Genomic DNA, 27,337 nt, shown 5'->3' with positions numbered 1-27,337 from the left:
TTTCGAGAGAGAGAGAGGGAGAGAGAGAGAGAGATGAATGACCCTTCACGAAATGGTGTCCTCAAAAGACATGATCGTTTATCTATTATAGACAATTTTCCCCGGAAAACAGGGAAGACGGGAGAAAGGAAAAGAAAAACGGAAAGACTCTGAAAATATTCCTGCTCATTAAAGAGACAACAAAGAAATCATTTTCGACAATTGACTAATGATCGAAAGCAAAAATGTGTTAATCCTAGTTGAACGGTCTTGAGTTATACCCCACTCATTCATACCACTATCATGTCACACCCATGTCACACCCATGTCAGCAAAAATATTCATAGAAATAAACACGTACATGAAACAAAATAAAAATTTACATCCACAGAAAATATAGAATATTACGTTATAAGAAAGAGAGCAAATAGTTGTGTCTAGCCCCATGTTCTTCGTACTAGAAAATTGAAAAACTTACAAAAGTTTTCTTGTCACTCCCAAAATGCATGGTTCCACCACTGACCATAGACTGGGCTGTGCTTGAGGCCAAGAGCAGTATTGTCCTAGAATAATGAAAAACAAGCTTATATATGACCAAGCAAGGAAAAATCCTGGAGTGCCCTACTAAGGCGCTCTTAGCACGCGCACAAGGGCCTTAGTCTGCTAAGGCGCTACTAAGGCGCTCTTAACACGCGTGCAAGGGCCTTAGCCTGGTAAGGCGCTACTAAGGCACAAGCACTTAAAAGGCCTTAGACAAAATTTTCCTTCAAATAAAACAAGGCCAATAATATAAGGTTAGTGCATACATGATATTTCATAAAAGATTAAGAAATTGAAAAGCTTTAATGATGCATGAAAAAATATTAAGCTAAATGCATATGAGATGCATATACCTTTCCAAGCAAAATGCATGGTACGGCCTTCGGGATCAACTCTTGAACCAATAGGCAGAGTATCTAATCTAGACAAAATAAAATCACGTCCCAAACCCAAATGGAAAAAGAAGAAATATAGACTCCAACGGTTTTGTCGCATCTGGAAATCGCCAATTACATTAACAGGTGGAGAGGCCAAAAGACAAAGAAGTTATTGGTGTGAAGTGGATTTTCAAAACAAAGCTCAACCCCGATGGTTCCATTCAAAAACACAAAGCAAGACTTGTTGCAAAAGGGTATTCTCAACAACCCGGAATTGATTTTCAAGAGACATTCGCACTGGTGGCTCGACATGACACAATTAGATCTCTTGTAGCCTTAGCGGCATCGAAGGGATGGTTCTTGTATCAACTTGATGTGAAATCAACCTTCTTGAATGTTGTCTTGGAGGAGGAAGTGTTTGTTGATCAACCTCAAGGCTTCATTGTCAAAGGCAAGGAACAAAATGTACAAGTTGAAGAAAGCTTTATATGGGCTAAAGCAAGCACCCCGGCCGTGGTATAGTGAGATTGACTCTTACTTCAATGAAAGAGGATTTCAAAGAAGCAAAAGAGAGCCAACCTTGTACATCAAGAGGCAAGGTACGTAACACCGGTATTCTTATTGTTTCTATCTATGTTGATGATTTGATTTTTACCGGTAGCAATGTGAAAATGATTGAAGATTTTAAAAGAGACATGATGAAGAAGTATGAAATGAGTGATTTGGGTCCCTTGCATTATTTCTTGGGCATTGAAATTTACCAAAGCAAAGGGGATATTTTCGTTTGTCAAAGAAAGTATGCAAGAACCCTTCTTGAGAAGTTCTAGATGAGAGAATGCAAGCCGGTTGCAACTCCCTTGATTGGGAATGAGAAATTGTCAAAAGAATATGGAAGCAGAAAGGATGAATCTCTTTATAGAAGCTTGTTGTACTTGACTATCACAAGGGCGGATATCATGTATGCTACAAGCATGGTATCCCGATTCATTTACAATGCAAGCCAAACTCATTTTGGAGTGGCTAAGAGGGTTTTGAGATACTTACAAGGTATACTTGATTATGGCATTTTGTATGAAAAGAATGCTGATACAAAATTGCTAGGATTTTGTAATAGTGATTGGGCCTAATTTATCGATGATATGAAGAGCACTTCCGGATATGCTTTTTCACTTGGCTCGGGTGTCTTCTCATGGGCATCTAAGAAGTAACAAACCATTGCGCAATCTACCGCAAGAGGCCGAGTATGTTATCATTGGCAACCTCTCAAGCAATATGGCGCCGGCTAAGGAGGATGTTGGTGAAAAGCAAGGAGAAGCTACTCCAATTTTGTGTGACAACAAGTTCGCAATTGTAATGACAGAGAATCCCGTCTACCATAGCCGCACCAAACACATTGTGATCAAGCATCATTTCATTCGAGAGGCCGTGGAAGATGAAGAGATTCAACTCAAGTATTGGGCAACCGAAGATCAAGTAGTGGGCATTTTCACCAAAGCTCTTTCAAAGGAAAAGTTCCAATATTTTAGAGAAATGTTGGGTATTACAACAAAGCATTAAGGGGAAGTGTTAAAATTAATGCTTTATTATCTTTTTGTAATTGGACCAAAGGTTATGTTTGTGTTTGGGCTATATTTTATATTTGTGATGGGCTAGTTTTATTTGTTTTGTTATGAGCCCAATTGCTAGGTAAAGCCCATGTGTAATGCCTCGTATTTAAAGTGATGTTGAATGAGAAAAGGGCAAGAGTGCAGCCCCACTTTTCGTTTCTTTTCCTCTACTTTTCAGAGAGATAACTCTCTCCTCCTCTGTTTTCTCTATTTTTCTGCCGACTGAATAGGCAGTCCATTACCTCCATATTTTCTATTGGTTCTTCCACTAAAACTCAAGAATAGTTTAAGAAAAAGCCAACAATTTCTCCATGTGGACGTTGTAGGTTAGACCCACAATCTCTCAATCAAAACATTTTAAAGAAGGAAAACAACAATAAAGTATTCCAATTTTGAAAGCAGCCCATAACATAGTTACCAATTTATCCAATCGTAAGAGGGTCTCGACTCTGCAACATGACAATGAGGACAATGCACGAAGACTTCAGGAGCTTTTTCTTACTTTTTTCAAAACATTTGCAAAATAATAGGACAATAAAATATGATAGGAAATCTCAAGATTTAGGTGAACTGGACCTAAAAGCACGATGTCTCTTGGTAGTTCTTATTACAGTTTTGATTCTGATGTGATGCCTGTCCAAAAGAGTAGTTAAATCTGCAGGACAAAAAGAATTTGGAATTGAGTCCAACAGTCAACCATCAATCCATATTTTCATGGAGAATTTAACCAGAAAGTGCAATGTACACTGAGGGGTCATTGATGCTCCAACCCTTTAATCATAATCTCCTCTTTTGATAAGATCAAAACAATGACTTTAACAGGAATACCAAGAAACCATGACGTCCTCTTGAAAGGCAATGTAAACTTGTTCAAATGTAAACCGCCATTTTCTACTCTCCATAAACTCAAATGTTTTACAAATTCATTATTGTATTGCTCAAGTTTTCAGTACTTGGTACATATTTGAGAATTTTATAAAATCAGTAAACCCTATCCAAGTGTTATCACCTTAATATAACGACATTTCAACAGAATAGAGACCCATTCAAAATAAACTCAGATACACATGTAAGATGAAATCGGCACAAAAATCACAAAAAGAGCCCCCATTTTACACATCTGAACACCATTTCTTCTTTGAAAACCGTATGACAGGGACTGGGGGTGCCATGCTTAGTGTGCACAATTTTTTTTTATCGTAGATGTGATTGAATAACAATGGGCTAAATGTAACTACCTTGGGAATAGAGGGTGCCATGACCCCCAACATCTACGCAAACCCCTCTCTACATGGTCCATATTGTTTTCTTTGTTATCAAAATATATGTTATTGGTTCCATACTTTTAACTTTTAATCTATTTACTGATATAGATTTTGACAACAAGACATGTTTTTGAAGTCCAAATCATTTTTTTTGAAGGTCATAAACTGTTTATATGTTCGTTTTGATTCCGTTTTGTTCGTCAAACAGTTTGCGTGCACAATCTTGACAAGGCCCCAACTGTATTAATTGACCAGTCAAAGAGGCATTTCTACAAATATATTATTTGACCAGTCAAAGAGGCATTTCTAAAAATATCTTATGCGCGAAACCACTACTAAAGGGAAAACAATGAAACAGGAGAAGGAATCAGGTCAATTTGTAGTAAAATAGAGATATGTAATGATTCCCCATTGCCGGTCTCAGATTTGCAAGATATTGTACACCACTTGCAAGTAACAAATACTGTTCGTAGAGGAATTAATTTCAAATTTCGAATATTGGGGGTTGGGGGAAGACAGTTTAAGATTGAACTTACTAAGCATTTTTTTTTTTTGGCAGCAGAAACATAGGCAATGAGTACGGTTCCCCGGTCAGTGCTGGGGAATGTCGATTAGCGGGTTAGTGTTCGCCGGATGTCGGCGGGTTAGGGTCTTTGTAATAGTCAAACATCAAAGGTTGGAGATGAAGATGGAAGGGAGTCAGAGGGAATGTACATTGAAGCGGTTGGAGAGAATCAGAGTAATAGTTTGGGGGAGCCGTTTGTTTGTAGAAGACAAACATCTTTTGCGTTTACATGCCGCCGCTTCAGGTGCAGCGTTTCGCTAGGAGTAAACGGCCCGAGGGCTGCCGCTGTCAAATAGCGGGAAACTCTTATAGTTGCAAGGGCTGGGTTGAATTGTGTCGGTTGGGGAGAGGTGTAGGACAGGACTGGTATTAGTTGCAAGTACTGTGGGCATTTGTGGAAAGCAAAAAGAAGGAAACATCTTCGTACATTTAAAAGAAGTACTAGTATAGATAGATAACGAGAGCAGTTGGCATCGTGATTGTATAACACCACTTCAAATCCAATAGAGAGGAGTTTGATATCCTTTGTAATCGGTTTGGATAGGGCAATAGGTTCTTTTATCGTATGACAAAAAAAATAAAAATAAAACTCCTTTTAAATATGTATTTTTTATGCCACACAACTGTGAAGTTTTTAGCCCGTTCATGTGAAAACTCCAAAATAGTATATCGCTATTGATGAAGTTGTGGCTTGTAATTTTCATTTTTGAGATAATAAATAGAACTTAAAAGTAAGATGATATATCCAACCCATTAGATTAGTAAAAGAACCGGGCAAAAAAAAAAAACACCTCAATGCAAATCTAGCTAAATGAAAATAATCAACTACATTATTTAAATCACCAATAACAAGATTCACTAATTTACACGTGGATATTTCTTTTTTTTTTTTGGTAAACCAACAATGCATTAATAAAACATTAAAACATAATTAAGTGTTTACAATTCTAGGATATTCCATCCCAATCACATCCGCATAAGAAACAATAGCAATAGATAACTAGGAATAAACGTTTTTTCTTCTGCTACGTAATGTGAGGATTGAGTCCCATTTGGTTATAAGTTACAGGAGAATACATATTGTTCCACTTTTTTTCAATCGATAGAATAGATCATTTACATCACGTAGATGAATTATAAGTACGAACCAGGAACACTATATTAATTGTGAGAGTCCACAAGATAATAAAGCCTCACAACTCAACCAAAATAAGAAAAATAAACCCATCATGCAAGAGTGTTGACCAACTAAATCTGCGCACAAACAAAATGTCTAGCTGTGGTGTTTGGAGGAAAATTGTGTTGCCGGTCTTATCCAGAGGTCACTCTCTTTCTTGACTCGTTGGAGTGGCTCCAAATTAATCCTTTTTTTATTTTGGGTTTTCTCAAGTCAAATATGAAAACATTCATTGAGCTAACACATCACACAAAAATCAACCAAATTAACCTTTTTTCCAGGAACGGGGAAAGACCGGAAATAAAGAAAAAGACATACGGAAATACGAGGAAAGACTCCTGCAAATTATCGAAAGAGACTAGGAGGAAATCATTTTCGATGATCGAAAGCAAGGATGTGGTAATCCAGCTAAAAGATATATATCCACCTCGTGTTAATCCTAGTTCAACAGTCTTGATTGGGCACTGCTAGAGGCCTAGCATATATTGCTTGAATTTCATTACGCTGCTTTCTTGTAAATTTATAATCTGAAACTTATTTTGGTACTTTTTTATTTTTCGATTTGAAACTTATTTCAGTATTTTTCATTTTTTATAACTTTTTGTTTATCTTTTCGTCGTATTTTTGGGATTAATAGAATCTCAATGAGAGGAGTTTAAAAAGTACTAAATTAACTGAAAGCAATAAAAAGTTCACTAAAAACGAAAAAAGTTTCAAACTGCAGCTATCTTATTTATCTAAAATGTCGTCTTATTTGAATTTTTTTAACATTGATCCATGTATTCTTATACTTTTCCAATTCATCTTGTGCTTGGCTAAATCCTAGTCCTCAATTAACAGGTTGCCCCAAACGTAGGGCTGAGATCGGCGTAGCACAATATCCGGTAAGACCGGAGTCGAATCCACAGAGACAGTGATGTGTGTTGACTCAAAAACTCGGGTTGTTACTTATTTAAACTGGCTCTTAAGTAGCCATTCTTTGTTGTTTAATGCTAAGATTAACTAAAACCTAGGAAATTGCAGGGTTTTTGAATAATTAAGAAGAGGTACGGTCATGGAGTTCATAGCACTCACAACCAGTCCCGGACTCATGTGCTCCAATCGGTGTTCTTAAAATATTTGACTTTAGAGAGAAAAAGCTACCCCGAAATATGCGAACTTTTATGGTAGCTGTTTCCCCATGCGCAGCAAAGAATGAGTTTTGGATCCTCATTCCCCCATTCACATGGGCTCCGACGATGCCCAGGTCCGTCCAACGGGCGTACTTTATTAACTGAAAATTGCTTTTTCATTATTATTTCGAAATAGGAGCAAAACGCGTCCAATTTGGCCACAGTGTGCTAATCACCCACGACCCTATCTATACGATTACTCACACATTATTAAGCAAGAAACAAAATAAACCATATTTGAAACATGCTTCTATTATTACGCGAGATAAAAAACAAACAATAAATATCAACTAATTAAATGCCAACAAATAATTTTTATTAAGAATAGAAATTAAAACGAATTACCGGAATATGAGTAATTGAACAAAATTCTAAAAACCTGAAGAGAAAAAAACACTGAATGAAAGAACGTAAGTCTGAAGCTGCAAAGTAATTTCCGGAACTTCTGTCGTCCCTCCGAAGTCGTGGGTGGGCTCTGCTTTTATATACGGCGCAACCATCTTTTTCTCCGTTTGATTATTTCCAGCCGACTTTTCAACCTTTTACTTCATGGCCCACCATTTAGTCATCAAACTAATAAACATTGGGATCACCCAATTGAATTGCAAACCATTTTCCTCGGTAATGCCCGTGGACTAATTAGTTCAGTGCTGAACTCTTGATTCCATATGACCTTCCAATGGACGCTTCAAACATCATGTAATATTCTTAACTTTGTGCTTTTTATATCAAACCCTCTAGATACCTACAACACAAGAATAAAAGCATAAAACTCTAAGTAATAATATAAATGGGCTTTAGCAATAATAAATTAAGGAGCACTAATGTGAATATTTACGCGCCTATCATTTTGTTGAGAGGAACAATTAATCACAAAAATTACAACGAAAAGCTAAATAAAGAGTTACAAAAAGTAAAAAATACCGAAATAAGTTTAAGATTATAAATTCACAAGAACGCACCTTGTTTTTGGATATTTAAATTGTAGAGAGATTTTCTTGAGGGACAAAAACGAAAGGGCGAAAATAGGAAAATCTTGATGTACGTAATTGGATAGAGAATAAATTCTTTACACTGCCGGTGCAAACATTTGTTTTCTTCAAATCAATTATATCGCGCCACATTCCTAAACAGTGGTCTCAATCAATGGAACATGACGACGTGGCGCAATATAATTAATTTGAAGGATATAAATATTTACACCGGCGATATAAAGAATTTAATCTCAATTGGATATCTTTCCCATTCCTTCTCTTTTAAGTTTTATCCCCCATGAATAATTCTATAAAATTGCGGTTTTGGATTGAGTCGCAAGAAGATTGTGCTCTCAGAATGAATTATATTACATGTTAAAAGTTCAATACTGCTGGAAAGGTAACCAAGACTCCTGGTTCAGGTCAGGGTCGGAAGTATGGACAAGAGCACCCAAGAATTACACGGTTGGGTTCTGTTTAGGTCGATGGGATACTTTTCGCATCGGGTACGGCAAAACCCGTCCCAACCCTGTTGCCATGCCTTTTTTTTTAGCAGAAAGACTATTAAGGGGTAAAAACATCGGCTTTTAAGGACTTATTTGGCTAACCAAATTCAAATATCTAGTTTGTGGAACCTATTTCCCGTTGTTGACTGAGAAAATTGGAGGGGGGAGAAAACATTTCTTGTTAACGTTTGTGCCTTGCTAACAAAATGTACCATAATTTCGACATGTATGACTCTTGGATACATTCTCTTACACTCTTGAACCCTAGTTCTTGGCTTTCATCCCTGAGCAGCTGTACTCATCTTTGCACCGAAGGGCCATTTCGGAGATCCTCCGGTGTGGTCTTTAATTGTGCTTCCCTGTGTAGGCTAGGTGAAGGTCAAGACCCATTCTTGAACCACGGTCAAGAAGGAGTGAACCAAACTTATCGGAGCCCCACAGATTATACGATGTTGAATTTGCAAAATTGCACATGATTATGTGTACAACCTGAAGACTATTTTTTCATAAGTCTATGTCGCTTAACTAAAATTCGTAACCATGTCACGTTCATGTTTACATACCTGCGAGTTAACCCTTTTTTTCCTCATATAGTGGCAATTCCCAAGGACAATATGACTATTCCTTCCTCTAAAAATCAATCTCCGCTCTGTCCAAAATTATCGCTACATTCGACAGAATGACCTCTCGCCATGAATGTATTTAGTATTCACACTACACACCAGGAACGCGCCACTATATTGACGAAAATAAATAAAAAATTATTTTCATATGTGGCAAATATCGTTAGTCCGGTAAGACAAGAGAACGATCAGCTAGGATCCTCAATAATCCACGCCACCCATGCCGCACTAATATCCTTCTTGTCGTTGGGAGGCTCCAACAGCTTCTGTGGTTGTCTGCAGTGAAGAGACGCAACAAACAACGTAACGAGATTCATGTGTACAACCTGACCAATGCGCACTCAAATCAAAACCCAGATGGCAAATAGGAGTTCGTTCTGTTTACCTTGCCTCATTGACCAACGCAGTTCTTACTACTTTCAAAGGGTCAATATTAATGGGACGGAAATCTGATTTTATTGTATTACTCGAGTTTTGCAAGAAGCTAGCAACGGCTGCAAGGCCTTAGCAGATGGTGACAGTTGATAACAATCCAGAGGTCCAAGAACAAATTTGAGATGTTAAAGCTTCTGGGTTGAATGAAGATACATGGGTTGATATGTTGCAGGTTCCATTTAGAATTGAGGTCTTTCATGGATTTTATCTCTTATATATTCTATTTAAGAAATTCTTCATGGTAATTTCAGTACCCTGTATGATGGAAACTAAATTAATATGCGAAGCAGTATTTTGTATAGCTTTTTCTAGAGTTGATTAGCTTTTTGTTTTACGTATAGATTTAGAAGAACCATTCAAATCCAAGTGTTAGTCCTTGTAGGCTTATTAAAAATGTTTTAACGTTTAGCTTTTTGTTCATGGCTTAGTATTTGGGTTCAGGCACTCTTTCTTGATGCTTTGTCAGAATACACATACTATTCAAAGTTTTTAACACACAGCGAGACCTTCATTTTAGTCCCAAACATAGGTGCGGTGAATCCCTAGAGCCGACTGACATTTCGAGGGTTTAAATCAAAAATTAAACTAAGGCCTTTTTTGTTGGACAATTATAAGGGGTAAAAAATTAGGTGGGGCCTTTCAAATTCAAAATTTTTTGGAAGTCTATAGCGGCCACAACACAGGCTTTAACTCAGGGCTAGCTCTCTGAATCCCTTGCATATTGTTATATGGTGCTAAGAGCAATATTCTTAACATGTACGGGTACGGATAGTAGTAGCCTATCTACATATCAAGTACTCGAGTCAAAGGGCAACTAGTGAAAATTTCTAAAAGTTTTGGGAGCACACAGGTACAACATTCCATATATACGAATCATCTAAGACCAGATACATACCACATATACAATCTGAAGAACTACATGTTATCAGCTCTTGTAGCAACTAAACGAGCAAGAACTAAAGCTTCAGGAAGATCTCTCTTGTGCACTGTAGAAACCTGACAACACTGATGGTATTCCACTCCAAAAACCTGCATAACTTGTAGCCAAGATGGGAGCACAAGCACAAAAGTAGTACTGAGGAAAGAACCCACAATTTCGTTGCCAACAACTGCAAAACCAATTTCCGCAGTGAAATGAAGTTAGAAATTTTGCAAATGATGGAATGTATAATAATCACTTCACGAAAGCCAGTAGCACGTAAAAATGAGTAAAACAAATTGATAGAATTGATGGTGCTTGCTTACTTAGGTTCTTCGGCCCTTGCTTTTCTGCTACTTTTGAATTTTCTTCCGCCTCCCAAAGGTGTTGACAAACCATTCGTGATACCGCCTTGTCAGAGTTGTCCCCATAACCAACTCAACTACTAGCCCACTTCCATATCCCAATGCTATGACCATCCAATAAATACCACTCGAAAACTCAAGATCGTGACCTCGAAATATAGGCGAAGGTGGTGGTGAGGTCATTGAATTTCTGCATGACTTCGACAACGGGATGCCACACAATCCCAAATTCCCATCATATGAACTATTGTCGAATGTATCAAATTGTTTCCCTCGAGGTATAGGGCCAGTAAGTCGATTATGAGAAACATTTAAGATTGAAAGGAAAGTTGGGTCAGTTGCCAGGGGATGTGACCAGAGAGCAGGTTTTGAGATAGGTCCAATGACTCCAATGCTGTCAATTTTGCCAACGATGTGGGGATAGCGCTAGTAAGTTTGTTGTTGGAAATATTTAGCAATTGAAGCCTACTGAGACTTCCAAGGGATTCTGGGATATCCCCAACAAATGTGTTGTTTGAGAGATCAACAACCACCAAGGCACTTTGAATCCTCTCGTATAATCTGTCTGTCCCTTTGCTGACCATTGTCATTGAGTAATTGTAATCGAAATCTATTGATGAGAAGTCTAGTGCCTGTTGACTGGCACGTGGATGGTGTTGAACTTTTGGATTTGCATGCATATATGTCAAATTCTCTTTGTTGATCATTTTCATTCCATTCCAGTTACGAATGTATTTTGTTGGCAAATTACCTGAAAAGCCATTGCAAGAGAGGTCAATTATCCTCAACTTTGGAAACATTGAATTGTTTGGGATCCCCAATGTTGCCGTGGAATTTGTTTGATCCTAAATTAAGAAGCTCTAACTTAGGAAGTGCTCCCAACCAAGAGGGAAAATTATCCTCAATTTGGTTATTTTGAAGTATGAGACACTCCAGCATTGCACAATTTGCCAATAATCTTGGCACCAGCCCTGTAGTTGATTTCGCCCTAAATCAATCATCTCCAATTGGCTATTCATTGTGAATGTTGAAGGAATACTTCCGTGGAAACTATTGCAACTTAGATTCAAAATGAGAAGATCCTCGTTGGAACTGGCCAAACATGGAGGTATGCTGCCATTTAAATTGTTATTGGACAAATCAAGGATTCGGAGAGAATTCTTGTGGCATATTGACGGTGGAATTGCTCCCGTCAATGCGTTATTGCTGGCATCATAAATAACAGTGCTTGGTAGTGGAACGGGAAGCGATCCTTGAAGCTTGTTAGAGCCGAGGTTGAAAACTAGTAGAAAACGCCATGGGATGACAGCTGGCTGCTGCTCGAAACCTATCAGAAAGTTCTGGCCAAAGTTGACATAATCCATTGTTTCTTTACTTGAGTTCCATACCCATGTCGGTATTTCGCCTCGAATTTTGTTATTGTTAATATTTAACACCTGCAAATTATCTTGAAATCTTAGAATGCTAGGGAACTCGATTAAGTTGCACGACGCCAATCCTAGAATAGCAAGCTTTGGAAGAGTACCATTGGTACTATTTTTGTCGAGCACTGTTAGATTGTTTCTCCCTAATCGCAACAAGACCAGGTTTGGGAGTTTCATAAATATGTCTAGCTCGACAATACCAGTGAAGCTATTAGAATAAAGACTCAAATAATCAAGACGCTTGAGTTGAGTGATTGAGCTAGGAATCTGGCCACTAAACTTGCAATCATTAAGGTAGAGGGAAGTGAGCCGGGTTAGATTGCCAAGTGGAGATGGAAGTGTCCCAGATAAACTAGTTTGACTCAAATCCAAATTAACTAAGGATTCAAGTCTACCAATTGAATTTGGGAGCTTACCGTACAATCCTGTGCCGAAGAATATCAATGCCTTAAGGCGACTATTGCTTTGAAATTCAGGTAGAGAGCAGGTGAGATTTTTGTTCCAAGCTACATTAAGAATCTTCAATTGTGGTAGACGAAAAATGTCCATTGGAAATTCACCATACAACAAACATCCTTCAAGATAAAGAGTTGTTAGAGAGGATATATTTGACAAAACACTTGGCACTGGAGAAGATATGTTCACCATAGAAAGCTGAAGTACTTCAAGGTTGGTTAGGTTTTGAACTAGATCTCTTAGACTGGGTGTTTCAAGTTTCAAATGACTCTCAAAGTACAAATCAATTTCCGAAGTCAGATCGAGGATAACCAATTTGGAAAAAGATGAGATTTCTGAAGGAATCTAACCAAAAAATCTAGATTTGGATAGATTGAGACTCGTCAGTCTCGAAAGATGTCCAATTCTGGATGGTATTTCGGAGAAGTTGAACTTATTATCGGCAAGGTTTAGGCTGCGAAGGTGGACAAGGGTGAATAGACTGCTGTTGGAGTTGATAGAACCATGGAGAAAGCTACTACTAAGGTCGAGGCCGATCACATGACCGGTGTCCTGGTCACACTCGATGCCATCCCATGAGCAGCAACTGTTGCTCTTTCCATCAAGTAGCATCCATGATTCAAGCTTTGGATAAGCAGAAGGGTCAACAGAAGCAAGGTTGTCGATGACAAAATTTTGCTTGAACCATGTAGCAATGCTTTGCTCTCATTTTCATGGCATAATGGCTGCGTAGAAGAGGAAGAGTAAGTTAATATGATAAGATTAAAGTAACACAAGATTAGGTATGCGCGAAGATACAAACATGAATTCATGATGTATGTATATAGCCAACGCTTGTTGCCAAATCTTGGATGAGAAAGCTTGCTGCCTTTGATGTTCTTTTATAGCTGGGTTTTAGGACTCATCAACCATGATAGTTCACACAATGGAAAGGTCCAGAGATGAGTGGACCCCTTCTAGTGGAATCCTTGGGTTAAGTCCAAATTTCTCTTTAGTCAAGTCCCGTCCATGTTCCCTCACTCCGGTTCAAGCTCATGGATATGGCTGGAGGAAGTAGGAGAAATCACATCAGCCACTGTTGAAGCTCACCGCCCCTTTGTCCCACTGAAGTCGCTCCTTCTAGGTGCCACCACTGCTGGTGTTCGAGAACCTATAAATTCGTCGCCAAGGCTGATCGGATCCAAGGGCCAAATAACCCAGATTTGAAGTGGTAACTTGTGCATGCACTAATCCTGCAATACACAATAATTTTGCACCAGTTAGGAAAAGAACTCAACAAATGTTCTTATCTCTCAAACATCTGAACTAACGGGCAAAACAGGCAAAAGACCTGCTCGCAAAAGAGGCAATTATGATCGTTACCCCAAGTTAGAAGCTACGAAACACTAATTTGGGCGCGATTTAGCGACGTAGTCAAGATCTTTTGGATTAGAAGTGTTGAAACTTAAGAGAAGTAAAATATCAGGTATTAACATGACTAACTCTGCTTTTTAAATAACCAGAGCAGTTGGCCTCGTGGTTGCATAGCATTAGCTACGCTTCAAATCCAATGGAGAGGAGTTTGATATCCACTGTAATCGGTTGGATAAGGCAATAGGTTCTTTTATCGTATGACAAAAAATATAAATAAAAAATTCTCGTTTTAAATACGTATTTAAAATGCCATACAACTGTGAGGTTTCCAGCCTGTTCATGTGAAAACTCCAACATATATCACCATTGATTAAATTGTGGCATGCAATTCGAGATAATAAATAGAACTTAAAAGTAAGATGAATATCCAACCCATTAGATTATTTAGCTACATACCAGTACATTATTTACATCACCAATAACAAGATTCACTAATTTACACGTTGATTTTTCTTCTGTTACGTAATGTGAGGATCGAGTCCCATTTGGTTACAAGTTACCGGAGATTACATATCGTTTTGCTTTTTTTTTTTTTTGAATCGATAGAATAGATCATTTACATCACGTAGATGAAGTACAAAATACGAACTTGGGACACTACATCAATTGTGAGAGCCCATAAGACAATGAAGCGTGACAACTAAACCAATACAAGAAATAAACCCATCATAGGGAATAAACAACGAGCTCCTGACCTCCTAGTGAGATGCAAGAGAGCTGACCAACTGAATCCTGCGCACAAACAAAATGTCTGTGATGTCCGGAGGAAAATTGTGTTGCCTGTCGTATCCAGTGGTCAATCTCTTTCTTGACTATTTGGAGTGGCTCCAAATCCTTTCTTGACTTTTGGTTTTCTTTAGTCAAGTATGTAACATGCATTGCGCTAACACATCACACAAAAATCAACCAAATTGACCTTTCCCAGGAACGGGGAAAGACTGGAAAAATGAAAATGACAAGTGGGAATACGCGGAAAGACTCCTGCAAAAGAAAGAGACAAGGAGGAAATCATTTTCGATGATCGACTAGCGATCGATAGCAAGGACGTGCTAATCCAAGTGTTTTTTTTTGAGATCGGAAATTTCATTCCATAAATTGAAATACAGCTAAAAGATATCCACCTCGTTTTAAACCTAGTTCGACAGTCTCGATTGTCATGCCACTTGTTGATACCATTATCATGTCACATCCAAGTCAATAAAAGTGTTCATAGAAACAAAAACGTATCCAAAACAGAATTCACATCCACACAAAAAAAAAAAAAGAATTACGTTATACAGATACAAATATTACATGTGATGGAAAATACGGTGACTCTATTTGAACCCAAAATAGTTCTGCTCCTTAGCCCCATGCTTTTTTCAGGTCGGGTAAGACAAAACTCGCCCCAACCCCGTTGCCATGTCTAACCAAGAGTCATACACATAGAAATCGAAGAAAGGATTCTGTGAACATTTATTACGATGACACATCGAAACTATAGTACATTGTGTTCACAATTCACAAACGTAAACAGGAAATATTTGTCACCCCTCCAATTTTCTTATTGAACGACGGGAAATAGGTTCCACATACTTGGTACTCGAATCTGGTTAACCAAAGAAGCCCTTAAAAGCCGATGATTTCGCCCCTTAATAGTCTTCCTGCTAAAAAATGAGCACATCATTCACTTTGTCTCAAGATTATACAACGTTGAAATTGCAAAATTGCATAGGATTATGGGTACAACCTGAAAAACCAGAGTCTATTTTGCTTGACTAAAATTTGTAACCATGTCACGTTCATGTTAACATACCTGCGAGTTAACCCTTTTTTCCATCAAGTGGCAATTTCCAAGGACAAGAACCAATCATCCAAAAACACAATATGACTATTCCTTCCTCTAAAAATCAATCTTCCTTCTGTCCAAAATTATCACTACATTCGACGGAATGACCTCTCGCTATGATTGTATTAACTATTCACACTACGAGCCAGGAATGATACACTATATAGGCTAAAATCAAAAAAATTATTTTCAGCCAGGATCCTCAATAATCCATGTCACCACCCTTTGCACTGATATCCTTCTCATCCTTGGGACAACAGCTTCTGTGGTTGTCTGCAGTGAAGAGACACAACAAACAACATAACGAGATTCATGTGTACAACCAGACTAATGCGCACTCGAATCAAAACCCAAATGGCAAATAGGAGCTTGTTCTGTTTACCTTGCCTCATCGACCAACACAGTACTTACTGCTTTCAAAATGTCAATATTAATGGGATGGTAATCAGATTTTATTGCATTATTCAAGTTTTGTGAGAAGCTAGCAACGTCTGCAAGGCCTTAGGAGATGGTGATAAGTTGATAACAATCCAAAGGTCCAACAAATCTGAGGTGTTAAAGCATGTTGAAACTATGGGGTTAAAGATGAATATCCTAGTGTGATTTGATTCAGTTTAGAAATGAAGATACATGGGTTGATATGTTGCAGCTGGTTCCATTTAGGATTGAGGTCTTTCATGGATTTATCGTTTAAATATTCTATTTAAGAAATTCTTCATGGTACTTTTAGTACCCTGTTTGATGGAAACTAAATTAATATGGGAAGCAGTATTTTGTATTAACTTTTTCTGGAGTTGCATGTTTAGCTTTGTTTTACGCAGAAGGCTCCTCATAGATTTAGAAGAACTATTCAATCGTAGTGTTTCTGTAGGCTTAAAAACAATGTTTTAACGTTTAACTTGGGCAGAAAAATGCTTAACTGAACAGGAAAAGAGCCAAGGCTTTTGTTCAATGGGAAAGTACTTCGTGTTCATGGCTTAGTATTTGGGTTCAAGTACTCTTTCTTTCAGATCTATGTGGACGTTAGTGCATCAATCCAGCAAGTGCTTCAGGTCTTGCGAGGGAGATTATGAAGCCGCAGAGATGCTGTGGGCCACCCTAGTGGCTGATCATCTCATCTTAAGTTAGATCAACAATTTAGTTTGCCTATTCACAGAAGTACATTTGGGCTAGTTATATTTTCTGCTGATGTGTGTTATACTTTGTACACAGACAACGATAAGTTTGAAAGAGTGATTATCTTTGGTTTGTAAAGGAATAATGCAGCGCTGGACACAATGTATCAAAAAAATCACAATGCAAAGAAAAGGTAATGTTTAAGCCAAAAATATGAACACGCAATAATGCAAGGAAATTGATTTTTACACCCCTAATTGATTCAATTTCAAAGTTTTAACACACGGCGAGACCTTCATTTTAGTTCCAACGTAGGTGCGGTGAATCCTCTACAGATTGTTTTATGGGGCTAAGAGCAATATTCCTAACATATACGGACAGTAAGTAGCCTGTCTGCATATCTATGTTATGTACCAATAAGAAGGGTAGAATAACAGTAATGTTATAGGTTTTGGGAGCACACAAGTACAATAGTCCATACTAATCATCTAAGGCCAGATATATACCACATATACAACAAGACATAAGTGATAAGTGACAAAACCATGAGTAATAGAAAGACATAACTGCGATATGAAGAACTAGTACATGTTATCACTTCTTGCAGCAACAAAATGAACAAAAACAAAAGGTCCAGGAAGATCTCTCTTGTGCAATCTGGAAACCTGACAACGCTGCTAGTATTCCACTGCTAAAACCTGCATACCGGACCCTTTTATTAACATAACCTCTAGCCAAGTTGGGAGCACAAGCACAAAAGTAGTATTGAAGAAAGAACCCACGATTTCATTGCCATCAACTGCAAAACCAATTTCCACACCAAAATGAAGTTAGAAAATTTGCAAATGATGGAATACATAATAATCAATTCACGAAGGCTAGTAGCACGTAAAAATGAGTAAAACAAAGTGATAGAATTGATGTTGCTTGCTTACTTAGGTCTTCGGCCCTTGCTTTTATGCTTCTTCTGGAATTTCTTCCCCCTCTCGAAGGTGTCAACAAACCACTCGTGATACCTCCTCGTCATAGTTGTCCCAATAGCTAACCCAACTACTAGCCCACTTCCATATCCCAAGGCTATGACCATCCAATAAATACCTCTCGAAAGCTCAAGATCGCGACCTCGAAATATAGGCGGAGCTGGTGGTGAGGTCATTAAATTTCCACATGACTTCGACAACGGGACACCACACAATCCCAAATTTCCATCATACGAACTATTGTCGAATGTATCAAATTGTTTCCCTCGAGGTATAGGGCCAGTGAGTCGATTATGAGAAACATTTAAGATTGAAAGGAAAGTGAGTTGGGTCAGTTGCCCGGGGATCTGTCCTGAGAGCAAGTTTTTGGATAGGTCCAACAACTCCAATGCTGTCAATTTTACCAACGATGTGGGGATAGCGCCAGTAAGTTTGTTGTTGGAAACGTTTAGCAATTGAAGCCCACTGAGACTTCCAAAGGATTTTGGGATATCCCCAATGAATGTGTTGTTTGAGAGATCAACAACCACCAAGGCATTTTGAATCCTCTCGTATAACCTGTCTGTCCCTTTGCTGACCACTCTCATTGAGTAATAGTAGCTCCACACATCATAATAGGATTGTACCATATGAGTTGTTGGACTGGCACATACCTCGAAATGAATTTCAGGATTTGAACGCATATATGTCAAATTCTCTTTGTTGATCATTTTCATTCCATTCCAATTATGAATGTATTCTGTTGGCAAATTACCTGAAAAGCCATTGCAAGAGAGGTCAATTATCCGCAACTTTGGAAACATTGAATTGTTTTTGGGATCCCCAATGTTGCCATGGAATTTGTTTGATCCCAAAATAAGAAGCTCTAACTTAGGAAGAGCTCCCAACCAAGAGGGGAAAGTATCCTCAATATGATTATTTTGAAGAACAAGACACTCCAGCATTGCGCAATTTGCCAATGATCTTGGCACCAGCCCCTGTAGTTGATTTTGCCATAAATCAATCATCACCAATTAGCTATTCATTGTGTATGTTGAAGGAATACTTCCGTGGAAACTATTGCAACTTAGATTCAAAATGAGAAGATCCTCGCTGGAACTGGCCAAACATGGAGGTATGCTACCATTTAAGTTGTTATTGGACAAATCAAGGATTCGAAGAGAATTCTTGTGGCATATTGACGGTGGAATTGCTCCCATCAATGCGTTATTGCTCGCATCGTAAATAACAGTGCTTGGTGGTGGAACGGGAAGCAATCCTTGAAGCTTGTTAGAGCCGAGGTTGAAAACAATTAGAAAATGCCATGGGATGACAGCTGGCTGCTGCTCGAAACCTGTCAGAAAGTTCAGGCTAAAGTCGACATATTCCATTGTTTCTTTACTTGAGTTCCATACCCAAGTTGGTATTTCGCCTCGAATTTTGTTATTGTTAACAATTAACAAGTGCAATTCATCTTGAAATCTTAGAATGCTAGGAAACTCCACTAAGTTGCATGACCCCAATCCTAGAATAGCAAGCTTTGGAAGAGTACCATTGGTACTATTTTTGTCGAGCACTGTTAGATTGTTTCTCCCTAATTGCAACGAGACCAGGTTTGGGAGTTTCATAAACATGTTTAGCTCGACAATACTAGTGAAGCTATTAGAATGAAGACTCAAAAAATCAAGACGCTTGAGTTGAGTGATTGAGCTAGGAATCGTGCCATGGAAGAAATTCCTTGCAAGTCTTACCCTTGTTAATTGGGTGAGGTTCATGAACCAAGATGGGATTTTACCTACCAGGTTGTTTGAGCTAATGGATAAATAGGAAAGTTGGGTCAGGTTGGAAAGCGACAGTGGGATCTCACCTTGTAAATTCATTCCGCGTACACACAAGAGAGTGAGTTTGAGTAGCTTCCCTGGCGGTAAAGGAAGTGGTCCTGCATCAAAGTCGTTATTGCCAATTCCAAACTTAGTTAGTTGTAATAGTTTTGCCAGCGACGAAGGAATCTGGCCACTAAACTTGCACGCATGAAGGGACAGGACAGTGAGCCGAGTTAGATTGCCCAAAGAAGATGGAAGCGTCCCAGATAAACTAGTTTGACTCAAATCCAAATAAAGTAAGGATTCAAGTCTACCAATTGAATCTGGGAGCTTACCGTACAAGCACGTGCCGAAGAATATCAATGCCTTAAGGCGACTATTGCTTTGAAATTCAAGTAGAGAGCAGGTGAGATTTTTGTTCCAAGCTGCATTAAGAATCTTCAGTTTTGGTTGACGAAAAATGTCCATTGGAAATTCACCATACAATGAACATCCTTCAAGATTAAGAGTTGTTAGAGAGTATATATTTGACAAAACACTTGGAATCGAAGAAGATATGTTCACCTCAGAGAGGTCAAGTACCTTCAGGTTGGTTAGGTTTTGAACTAGGTCTCTTAGATTGGGTTTCTCGAGTTTCAAAAGACTTTCATAATACAAATCAATAGTTTTCGTAGACAGATCGAGGATAACCAATTTGGAAAGAGATGAGATTTCTGAAGGAATCTGACCAAAAAATCCAGAGTTAGATAGATTGAGACTTGTCAGCCTCGAAAGATGTCCAATTCTAGATGGTATTTCGGAGAAGTTGAACGTATTATCAGCAAGGTTTAGGCTGCGAAGGTGGACAAGGGTGAATAGGCTGCTGTTGGAGTCGATAGAACCGTAGAGAAAGCTACTACTGAGGTCGAGGCCAATCACATGACCGGTGTCGTGGTCACACTCGACGCCATCCCATGAGCAGTAACCGTTGCTCTTTCCATCAAGTAGCTTCCATGGTTCAAGTTTTGGAGAAGCAGAAGGGTCAACTGAAGCAAACTTGTCGATGACAAAATTATGCTTGAACTGCAGCAAGGCCTTGCTCTCATTTTCATGGCATGATGGCTGCATTGAAGAGGAAGAGTGAGTTAATATGATGAGATTAAAGCAGCACAAGATCAGGTAAATGCGAAGATACAAGCATGAGTACTCCATGATGGAGTATGTATATAGCCAATGCTAGTTACCAAATCTTGGATGAGAAAGCTTGCTGCCTTTGATGTTCTTTTATAGTGGGGTTTTGGGACTCATATTACCTTGACAGTTCACCCAATTCAACAAGCCTACAGAGAGGAGTGGACCCCTTCTATTTGGTTGAAGTTCAACGTGAAACATTTTGGATGATTGTCGTGTCCCTTTTCTTGGTGATGCCGTGTCCTTTTTCGCCCAAGTCGTGTTTTCGTTGTGTCTTTCGTTGGGTTTGTTGGTTCGTTGCCAACTTCATTAGGGGTTTCGGAGCTCGTGAGTGGTGGGACAATTAGAATTAATTTGTTGTATTATCTTCTCAAGTTTAATAAAAAAGGGAAATGGACCTCGAGTCCTGTATCCCCTCACTGCAGTCCTAGGTCAAGTAATCTTCTAGTAAGTATCTTTGCTCTGTTCTCAATCTCTCGCTCTACACTTCCAATCTCAATCCCCCCGTTCTTGCTCTCGCTTTCTCTAACGTAGGCCCATTATGTAACCTCGGGTTTGCTCTCTTGAGTTGGGGTTTGGTATTCTTCTTACCACCGGAATTTCATTGATTATGCATTGTTATTTCAAAGAGTCTTGGAGCAATGTTCCTAATCAGAGGCATTCTGTTAAATATAAATAATCATTTAATACACAGGGTGAATTTGGATTGAAAAGTGGAATAGTAACTTATTTTTTGTCTTTATTTGAAAAAAAATCGCATTTTTTAGTTTTGCGCCAAACTTTTGTAACTTATTGATTCGTCTTGGTGAGAGGAATTGGAAAAGTAAAAAATTTTGATCGAAACTCATACTTTTTAAAAAAAAAGACACAAATAAGTAAAAAAAAAGTTGTCTTTTTGACTTATTTTTCTCTTTATCCAAAAAATTATGAGTTTCGATCAAAATTTTTTTACTTTTCCAATTCCTTTTGTTGAGATGAATCAATAAGTCATGAAAGTTTGACACAAAACAAACAAATGCAAAAAAAATTCAAATAAAAACAAAAAAATCAGATGGATAACTTTTCAATCCAAACTAGGCCACAGTACTCCTTTGGTTGGTTGATCATCTTCACAATCCTAATTATATTTCCCATTGCCCAAGATTATTCTGTGCGACCTCTTTAATCAGATCTGAAACTTTAAAATACCTTTTACTTTTGAATTGATTTTCCGTTGGTAGGATGTCAAAGTAGTTACCGTCTACAACGAAAATTTCTCAAGCTGTAAAAGACTTCGTTCTGCTAAAATTTTACATTTTATGATCATTTCTCAAGCTGTAAAAGACTTCGTTCTGCTAAAATTTTACATTTTATGATCAGATTAAATTGTACATACTCGAAAAGGCAAGAGTTGTTCATGTTGGAGAGCTGTTGCTCCAATTAAGCTCATGCGCTCGGATCCAGCACTAGCCCCTCCCCAGCTCTCCCTACCCCTTAGAAATAGGATATTGTAAGTATGCCATGTCCAAAAGAACACAAAATGCTGTGGTACACAAATGTGGTTACCAAAGTATCATTGCAAACAAAAGTGTCTACCATGTCTTTGTGGAAAATTGTGTTGCGCTGTCATCAAGAGGTCAATCTCTTGCTTGACTAGTTTGAGTGGCTCCAAATCATTTTTTTGTTTTTGGTTTTTCAGGTCAAGTGTGTAACAGAAAAAATCAACCAAACTTTTCCCAAGAGACGTGGAAGACGGGAGAAAGGAAAAGGCAAACGGGAAGACTTGAAAAGGAAACATGGAAGGCGAGAGAAAGGAAAAGACTAATGGGAAGACCTAAAAAGACTAACGGAAAGACTTGAAAAGGAAACGTGGAAGATGGGAGAAAGGAAAAGACAAACAATAATATTTGGTCCAGTCCAAATTAAGGACGAGAGGGTCCAATTCCAATCAGAATTATAGAGTGCCATCAGACAGTAAATTTAGCAAAATGAAAATCCTAATTCATGGTGGCAATAAAATTTTGACTGAAGGTGGAGGAGGCCAATGCCGGTACGCAATGCGGTTGGCATGTAGAGCTAGAGTACTTTCCGTGGAACTAGCTACAATGAAAAAAAGTGTCGTGGTCCTGTGGACCCCTAAACATTGTCATGAACAGCCAGGTGTGTAAACGAGCCGAGCCGAGCTTCGTAGTATTCGAGCTCGCCTCATTTACCAATTGAGCATAAAACTCAAGCACAAGCTTGGTTGCAAACTAGTCAAGTCCTTAACGAGCTGAGCTTAGTTAATTTACTTAACGAGCCTCTTTAAACAAGCCGAACTTATACAAACGAGCCTCTTTAAAATGAACTGAGCCTATACAAACAAGCCGAGCTTTTGAGTGTCGAGCTAGGCTCCCAAAACTCGAGCTCAAACTCGGCTTGATTATTAAACGAGTCGAACTGAGCCGAGTTACAAGCTGCTTACGAGCAGCTTAGTTCGTTTGCAGCCCTATGAACAGGTCTACATGGAGGTTGTTGGGATAAGTTGAGAGAAATAGATAGTGAGATGAAAGTAATAAGTGGATAGAAAACTCATTAAAAACCGTGAGAGGTGTGGTTCTGAAAACCCCATGTGAACAAAGTCATGTTCTTGGGGAAAATTGTGCTGCGTTGTTGTCCATATGTCAATCTCATGCTTGTCTATTTAGGGTATCCACAATGCTATAATCAAAAGTTGTGAAGTGAGCAAGTAAGTAAGTGAGGTGTTCTTATCCAATCTTGGTTGGATATAGTGTCAGAGTGTAGCTCTCTGTAATAGCTGTGTATTAAGGTCAAGGTTGTAATCGATGTACCCTTTCGAATTCAATAAAAAGTTTCGTTTGCTGACAAAAAAAAATGCTATAATCAAAAGTTGATAACTAAAAGTTATCATATCAGCTTTTGATTATTCACTTAAAAGATTGTTAAGGTTAGCAATATAGATGTCTATAATGGTATAATCAAAATTGAATAACCAAAATTTATCACATCATCTTTTCAAACTACAAAAAACTAAAAACTGTAAACAGTAGAAAATAGTTTTGAAACTAATAAAAATAATTTACTAGAAATATAAAAAAAAATTGACTTTTTTTTGGAAAATAAGTATTTAAAAAACAGTTTTCTAAAAAAAAAAAGTAAAACATATATTTTTCGAAAATATTGTTCAAAAATATTTTGCAGCAATGTTTTTAACTCTAAAAACCTTTTACTTTTGATTATAGCGTTGTGGATACTCTTAGAGTGGCTCCAAATCGTTATTTTTTGTTTTTGGTTCTTTTAGCCAAGTATGTAACATTCATTGAGTCGGTACATTTGCGACAATTGACTAATGTTTGAAAAGAAAGATGTGTTAGGCTAGAATTTTTTTTTTTTATTGTCCAAACGGAATTTTTTTTTTTTTTGCCACAGCGATATACATCAGCGGGGGTTAGTGGGGGTGTTAGAGTTAGCACGGGGAGACCAGAAGCTATTCATAGCCCTTGGCCCCTAAAGGGCTTGCCCCCTGTGAGGCTCAAACCCAAGACCTTCCACAAAGGGGAGACAATGACTGACCAACTGTACTAAATAGTGGTTGTCGTCCAAACGGATTAAACGGGCTAAAAGCCAAAAAATACGGATTTCGAAATAGGTAATTCTCCTCGTACATATATCAACTAAAAGTTTACTAGGCAAAAATAACCTGGAGCCCTTAAGATTTACAAGATTTATAAGAAGCTAATAGCTATTAACGTAAAGAGAGAGTTTGAAAATTATAGACAACTTTTTTGGGCAAATCCACCCTTTACCCCATCCTAGATACACAAGAAGATTGCGTTTTCAGAAAGAATCACATTTTAAGAGTTCAAAACTGCTGGGAAACGAGCCCAGGCTCTCGGTTCAGGTCGAGGTTGGGAGTACGGACTAGACCACCCAATTATTCCCAGGTCAGAATTCGGATCGGGGTATGGCAAAGCCTGCCTCACTCTGCCCCGTTGCCATGCCTAACCAAGAGTCATAAATGTAGAAGTCGAAGAAAGGATTCTGTGAACGTTGTTACGATGACACATAGAAATCACATTACATTTTGTTAGTAAGGCAGAAACATAAACAGTAAAGTTCAATACTGCTGGAAAAGTAACCAAAGACTCTTGGTTCAGGGTCAGGGTCGGGAGTATGAACAAGAGCACCCAAGAATTACACGGTTGGGTTCTGTTTAGGGCGATGGGATACTTTTCGCGTTGGGTACGGCAAAACCCGCCCAAACCCCCTTGCCATGTCTAACCAAGAGTCATACACATCAAAATTATGGTACATTTTATGATTTGTTAGCAAGGCACAGACGTAAACAGGAAATATTTTCTCACCCCTCCAATTTTCTCGGTCAACGACGGGGAACTAGGTTCCACAAACTAGATATTCGAATGTGGTTAGCCAAATAAGCCCTTAAAAGCCGATGATTTCGCCTCTTAATAGCCATCCTGCTAAAAATGAGAACATCATTCACTTTGTCCGAAGATTATACGATCTTGAATTTACCAAATTGCACAGGATTATGGGTACAACCTGAAGAACAAGTCTATTTCGCTTGACTAAAATTCGTAACCATGTCACGTTCATGTTAACATACCTGCGAGTTAACCCATTTTTTTCCCCATAAAGTGCCAATTCACAAGGACAATATGACTATTCCTTCCTCTAAAAATCAATCTCCCCTCTGTCAAAAATTATCGCTACATTCGACAGAATGACCTCTCGCCATGATTGTATTTAGTATTCACACTACGCACCAGGAACGAGCCACTGTATTGGCGAAAATTTAAAAAAAAAATTATTTTCATATGTGGCCATTATCTTTTGTCCTGTCAGACAAGAGAACGATCAGCTAGGATACTAAATAATCCACGCCACCGATGCCGCACTGATATCCTTCTTGTCGTTGGGAGGTTCAACTACAACAGCTTCTGTGGTTGTCTACAGTGAAGAGACACAACAAACAACATAACGAGATTCATGTGTACAACCAGACCAACACACACTCGAATCAAAAACCAAATGGCAAATAGGAGTTCGTTCTGTTTACCTTGCCTCATCGACCAGTGCAGTTCTTACTACTTTCAAAAGGTCAATATTAATGGGACAGAAATCTGATTTCATTGTATTATTCGAGTTTTGCGAGAAGCTAGCTAGCAACGGCTGCAAGGCCTTAGCAGATGGTGATAAGTTGATAACAATTCAGAGGTCCAAGAACAAATCTGAGGTGTTAAAGCATCTGTTGAAACTATGGGGGTTAGTGGCCGGGCATGGTTCCTGGTGTGATTTGATTCAGTTTGGGGGAAATAGGAAAAGCAAAAAGTAGAAATGAAGATACATGGGTTGATATGTTGCAGCTGGTTCCATTTAGGATTGAGATCTTTCATGGATTTATCTCTTAAATATTCTATTTAAGAAATTCTTCATGGTAATTTTAGTACCCTGTTTGATGGAAACTAAATTAATACGTGAAGCAGTATTTTGTGTAGCTTTTTCTGTCAAGTTGAGTATTTTGTGTAGCTTTTTCAAGCTTATTAAAAATGTTTTAACGTTTAATTTCATCAAGCAGAAAAATGCTCAACTTAACAGAAAAAGAGCCAAGGCTTTTGCTCAATGGGAAAGTACTTCGTGTACGTTCAAGGCTTAGTATTTGGGTTCAAGTACTCTTTCTTGATGCTTTGTCAGAATACACATACTATTTAAAGTTTTTAACACAGAGCGAGACCTTGATTTTAGTCCCAACATAGGTGCGGTGAATCTCCAAAGCCGGCCCTGACATTTCGAGGGCTTAAATTTCAAAAATTAAAAGTAAGGCTGTTTTTTTTGGACTATTATAAGAGGTAAAAAAATTAGGTGGAGCCTTTCAAATTCAAAAAAATTTGGAAGTCTAAAGCGGCTGCACATAGGCTTAAACTCAGGGCTAGCTCTGTGAATCCCTTACAGATTGTTATATGGTGCTAAGAGCAATATTCTTAACATGTTTGGGTACAGATAGTAGTAGCCTATCTGCATATCAAGTACTCGAGTCAAAGGGCAACTAGTGAAAATTTCTAAAAGTTTTGGGAGCACACAGGTACAACATTCCATATATACTAATCATCTAAGACCAGATCGATACATAACACAAAGACAATTGGACATGAGCGTTACATGACAAGACCATGAGTAATAGAAAGACATATATAACTGCAACATGAAGAACAAAAGCTCCAGGAAGATCTCTCTTGTGCACTGCAAAAACCTGCATATCCTTAACGCCTGACCCTTTTCGTTTATTTAACATAACTTGTAGCCAAGATGGGAGCACAAGCACAAAAGTAGTAAGGAAGAAAGAACTCACAATTTCGTTGCCAACAACTGCAAAATCAATATCCGCTGTGAAACGAAGTTAGAAATTTTGCAAATGAAGGAATATATAAAAATCAGTTCACGAAAGCTAGTAGCACAAAAAAATGAGTAAAACAAAGTGCAAGAATGGATGTTGCCTTCTTACTTAGGTTCTTCGGCCCTTGCTTTTCTGCTTCTTCTGAATTTTCTTCCGCCTCCCAAAGGTGTCGACAAACCATTCGTGATACCTCCTCCTAAGAGTTGTCCCAATAACCAACCCAACTACTAGCCCACTTCCATATCCCAAT

At 38.3% G+C, this 27,337-nt stretch overlaps 4 protein-coding genes across 8 annotated transcripts in view; all 4 read right to left on the bottom strand.

Moving 5' to 3' along the window:
- LOC131316767 (receptor-like protein 7) overlaps nt 1-20,880 on the bottom strand; it is a 27,336-nt gene extending 6,456 nt beyond the window's left edge. The window contains exons 1-3 of the mRNA XM_058346205.1: nt 19,568-20,880; nt 10,466-11,255; nt 10,259-10,329 (exon numbers count right to left, since the gene is read on the bottom strand). Coding sequence (XP_058202188.1) covers nt 10,816-11,255; nt 19,568-20,714 — 1,587 coding nt within the window. The 5' untranslated portion in view covers nt 20,715-20,880 and the 3' untranslated portion in view covers nt 10,259-10,329; nt 10,466-10,815. The remainder of the gene's footprint in view (nt 1-10,258; nt 10,330-10,465; nt 11,256-19,567) is intronic.
- LOC131316770 (uncharacterized) lies at nt 10,124-27,337 on the bottom strand. Of its 4 annotated transcripts, none has more exons than XM_058346211.1 (3): nt 27,196-27,337; nt 26,944-27,059; nt 10,124-10,249 (listed from the first exon to the last, which is right to left on the bottom strand). In XM_058346211.1, exons 1-3 carry the CDS (start codon nt 27,266-27,268, stop codon nt 10,136-10,138), a joined length of 303 nt encoding a protein of 100 aa, XP_058202194.1. In that variant the 5' UTR covers nt 27,269-27,337; the 3' UTR covers nt 10,124-10,135. The 4 variants fall into 4 exon arrangements, with proteins under 4 accessions (XP_058202194.1, XP_058202193.1, XP_058202191.1 ...); XM_058346210.1 differs by having other exon boundaries at nt 26,944-27,077; nt 27,196-27,336; XM_058346208.1 differs by lacking the exon at nt 10,124-10,249 and having other exon boundaries at nt 26,803-27,059.
- Nucleotides 10,196-27,337, bottom strand: part of LOC131316765 (receptor-like protein 7) — an 81,815-nt gene continuing 64,673 nt past the window's right edge. The window contains exon 3 of one of the 2 annotated variants that reach the window (XR_009197268.1): nt 10,196-10,257. The gene's annotated coding sequence lies outside the window, so the exon portion shown is untranslated. Of the gene's footprint in view, nt 10,258-16,913; nt 17,541-27,337 lie in introns of those variants that run through there. The other variant, XM_058346203.1, reaches the window with a different exon arrangement.
- LOC131317012 (receptor like protein 27-like) overlaps nt 26,836-27,337 on the bottom strand; it is a 74,300-nt gene continuing 73,798 nt past the window's right edge. Inside the window, exon 5 of the mRNA XM_058346594.1 lies at nt 26,836-26,943. The gene's annotated coding sequence lies outside the window, so the exon portion shown is untranslated. The remainder of the gene's footprint in view (nt 26,944-27,337) is intronic.

Source organism: Rhododendron vialii, chromosome 2a, assembly GCF_030253575.1.
Source record: "Rhododendron vialii isolate Sample 1 chromosome 2a, ASM3025357v1".
NCBI lineage: Eukaryota > Viridiplantae > Streptophyta > Magnoliopsida > Ericales > Ericaceae > Rhododendron > Rhododendron vialii.
Note: the sequence above shows the minus strand (reverse complement) of the source record. Positions and strands in the feature narration are given on the sequence as shown.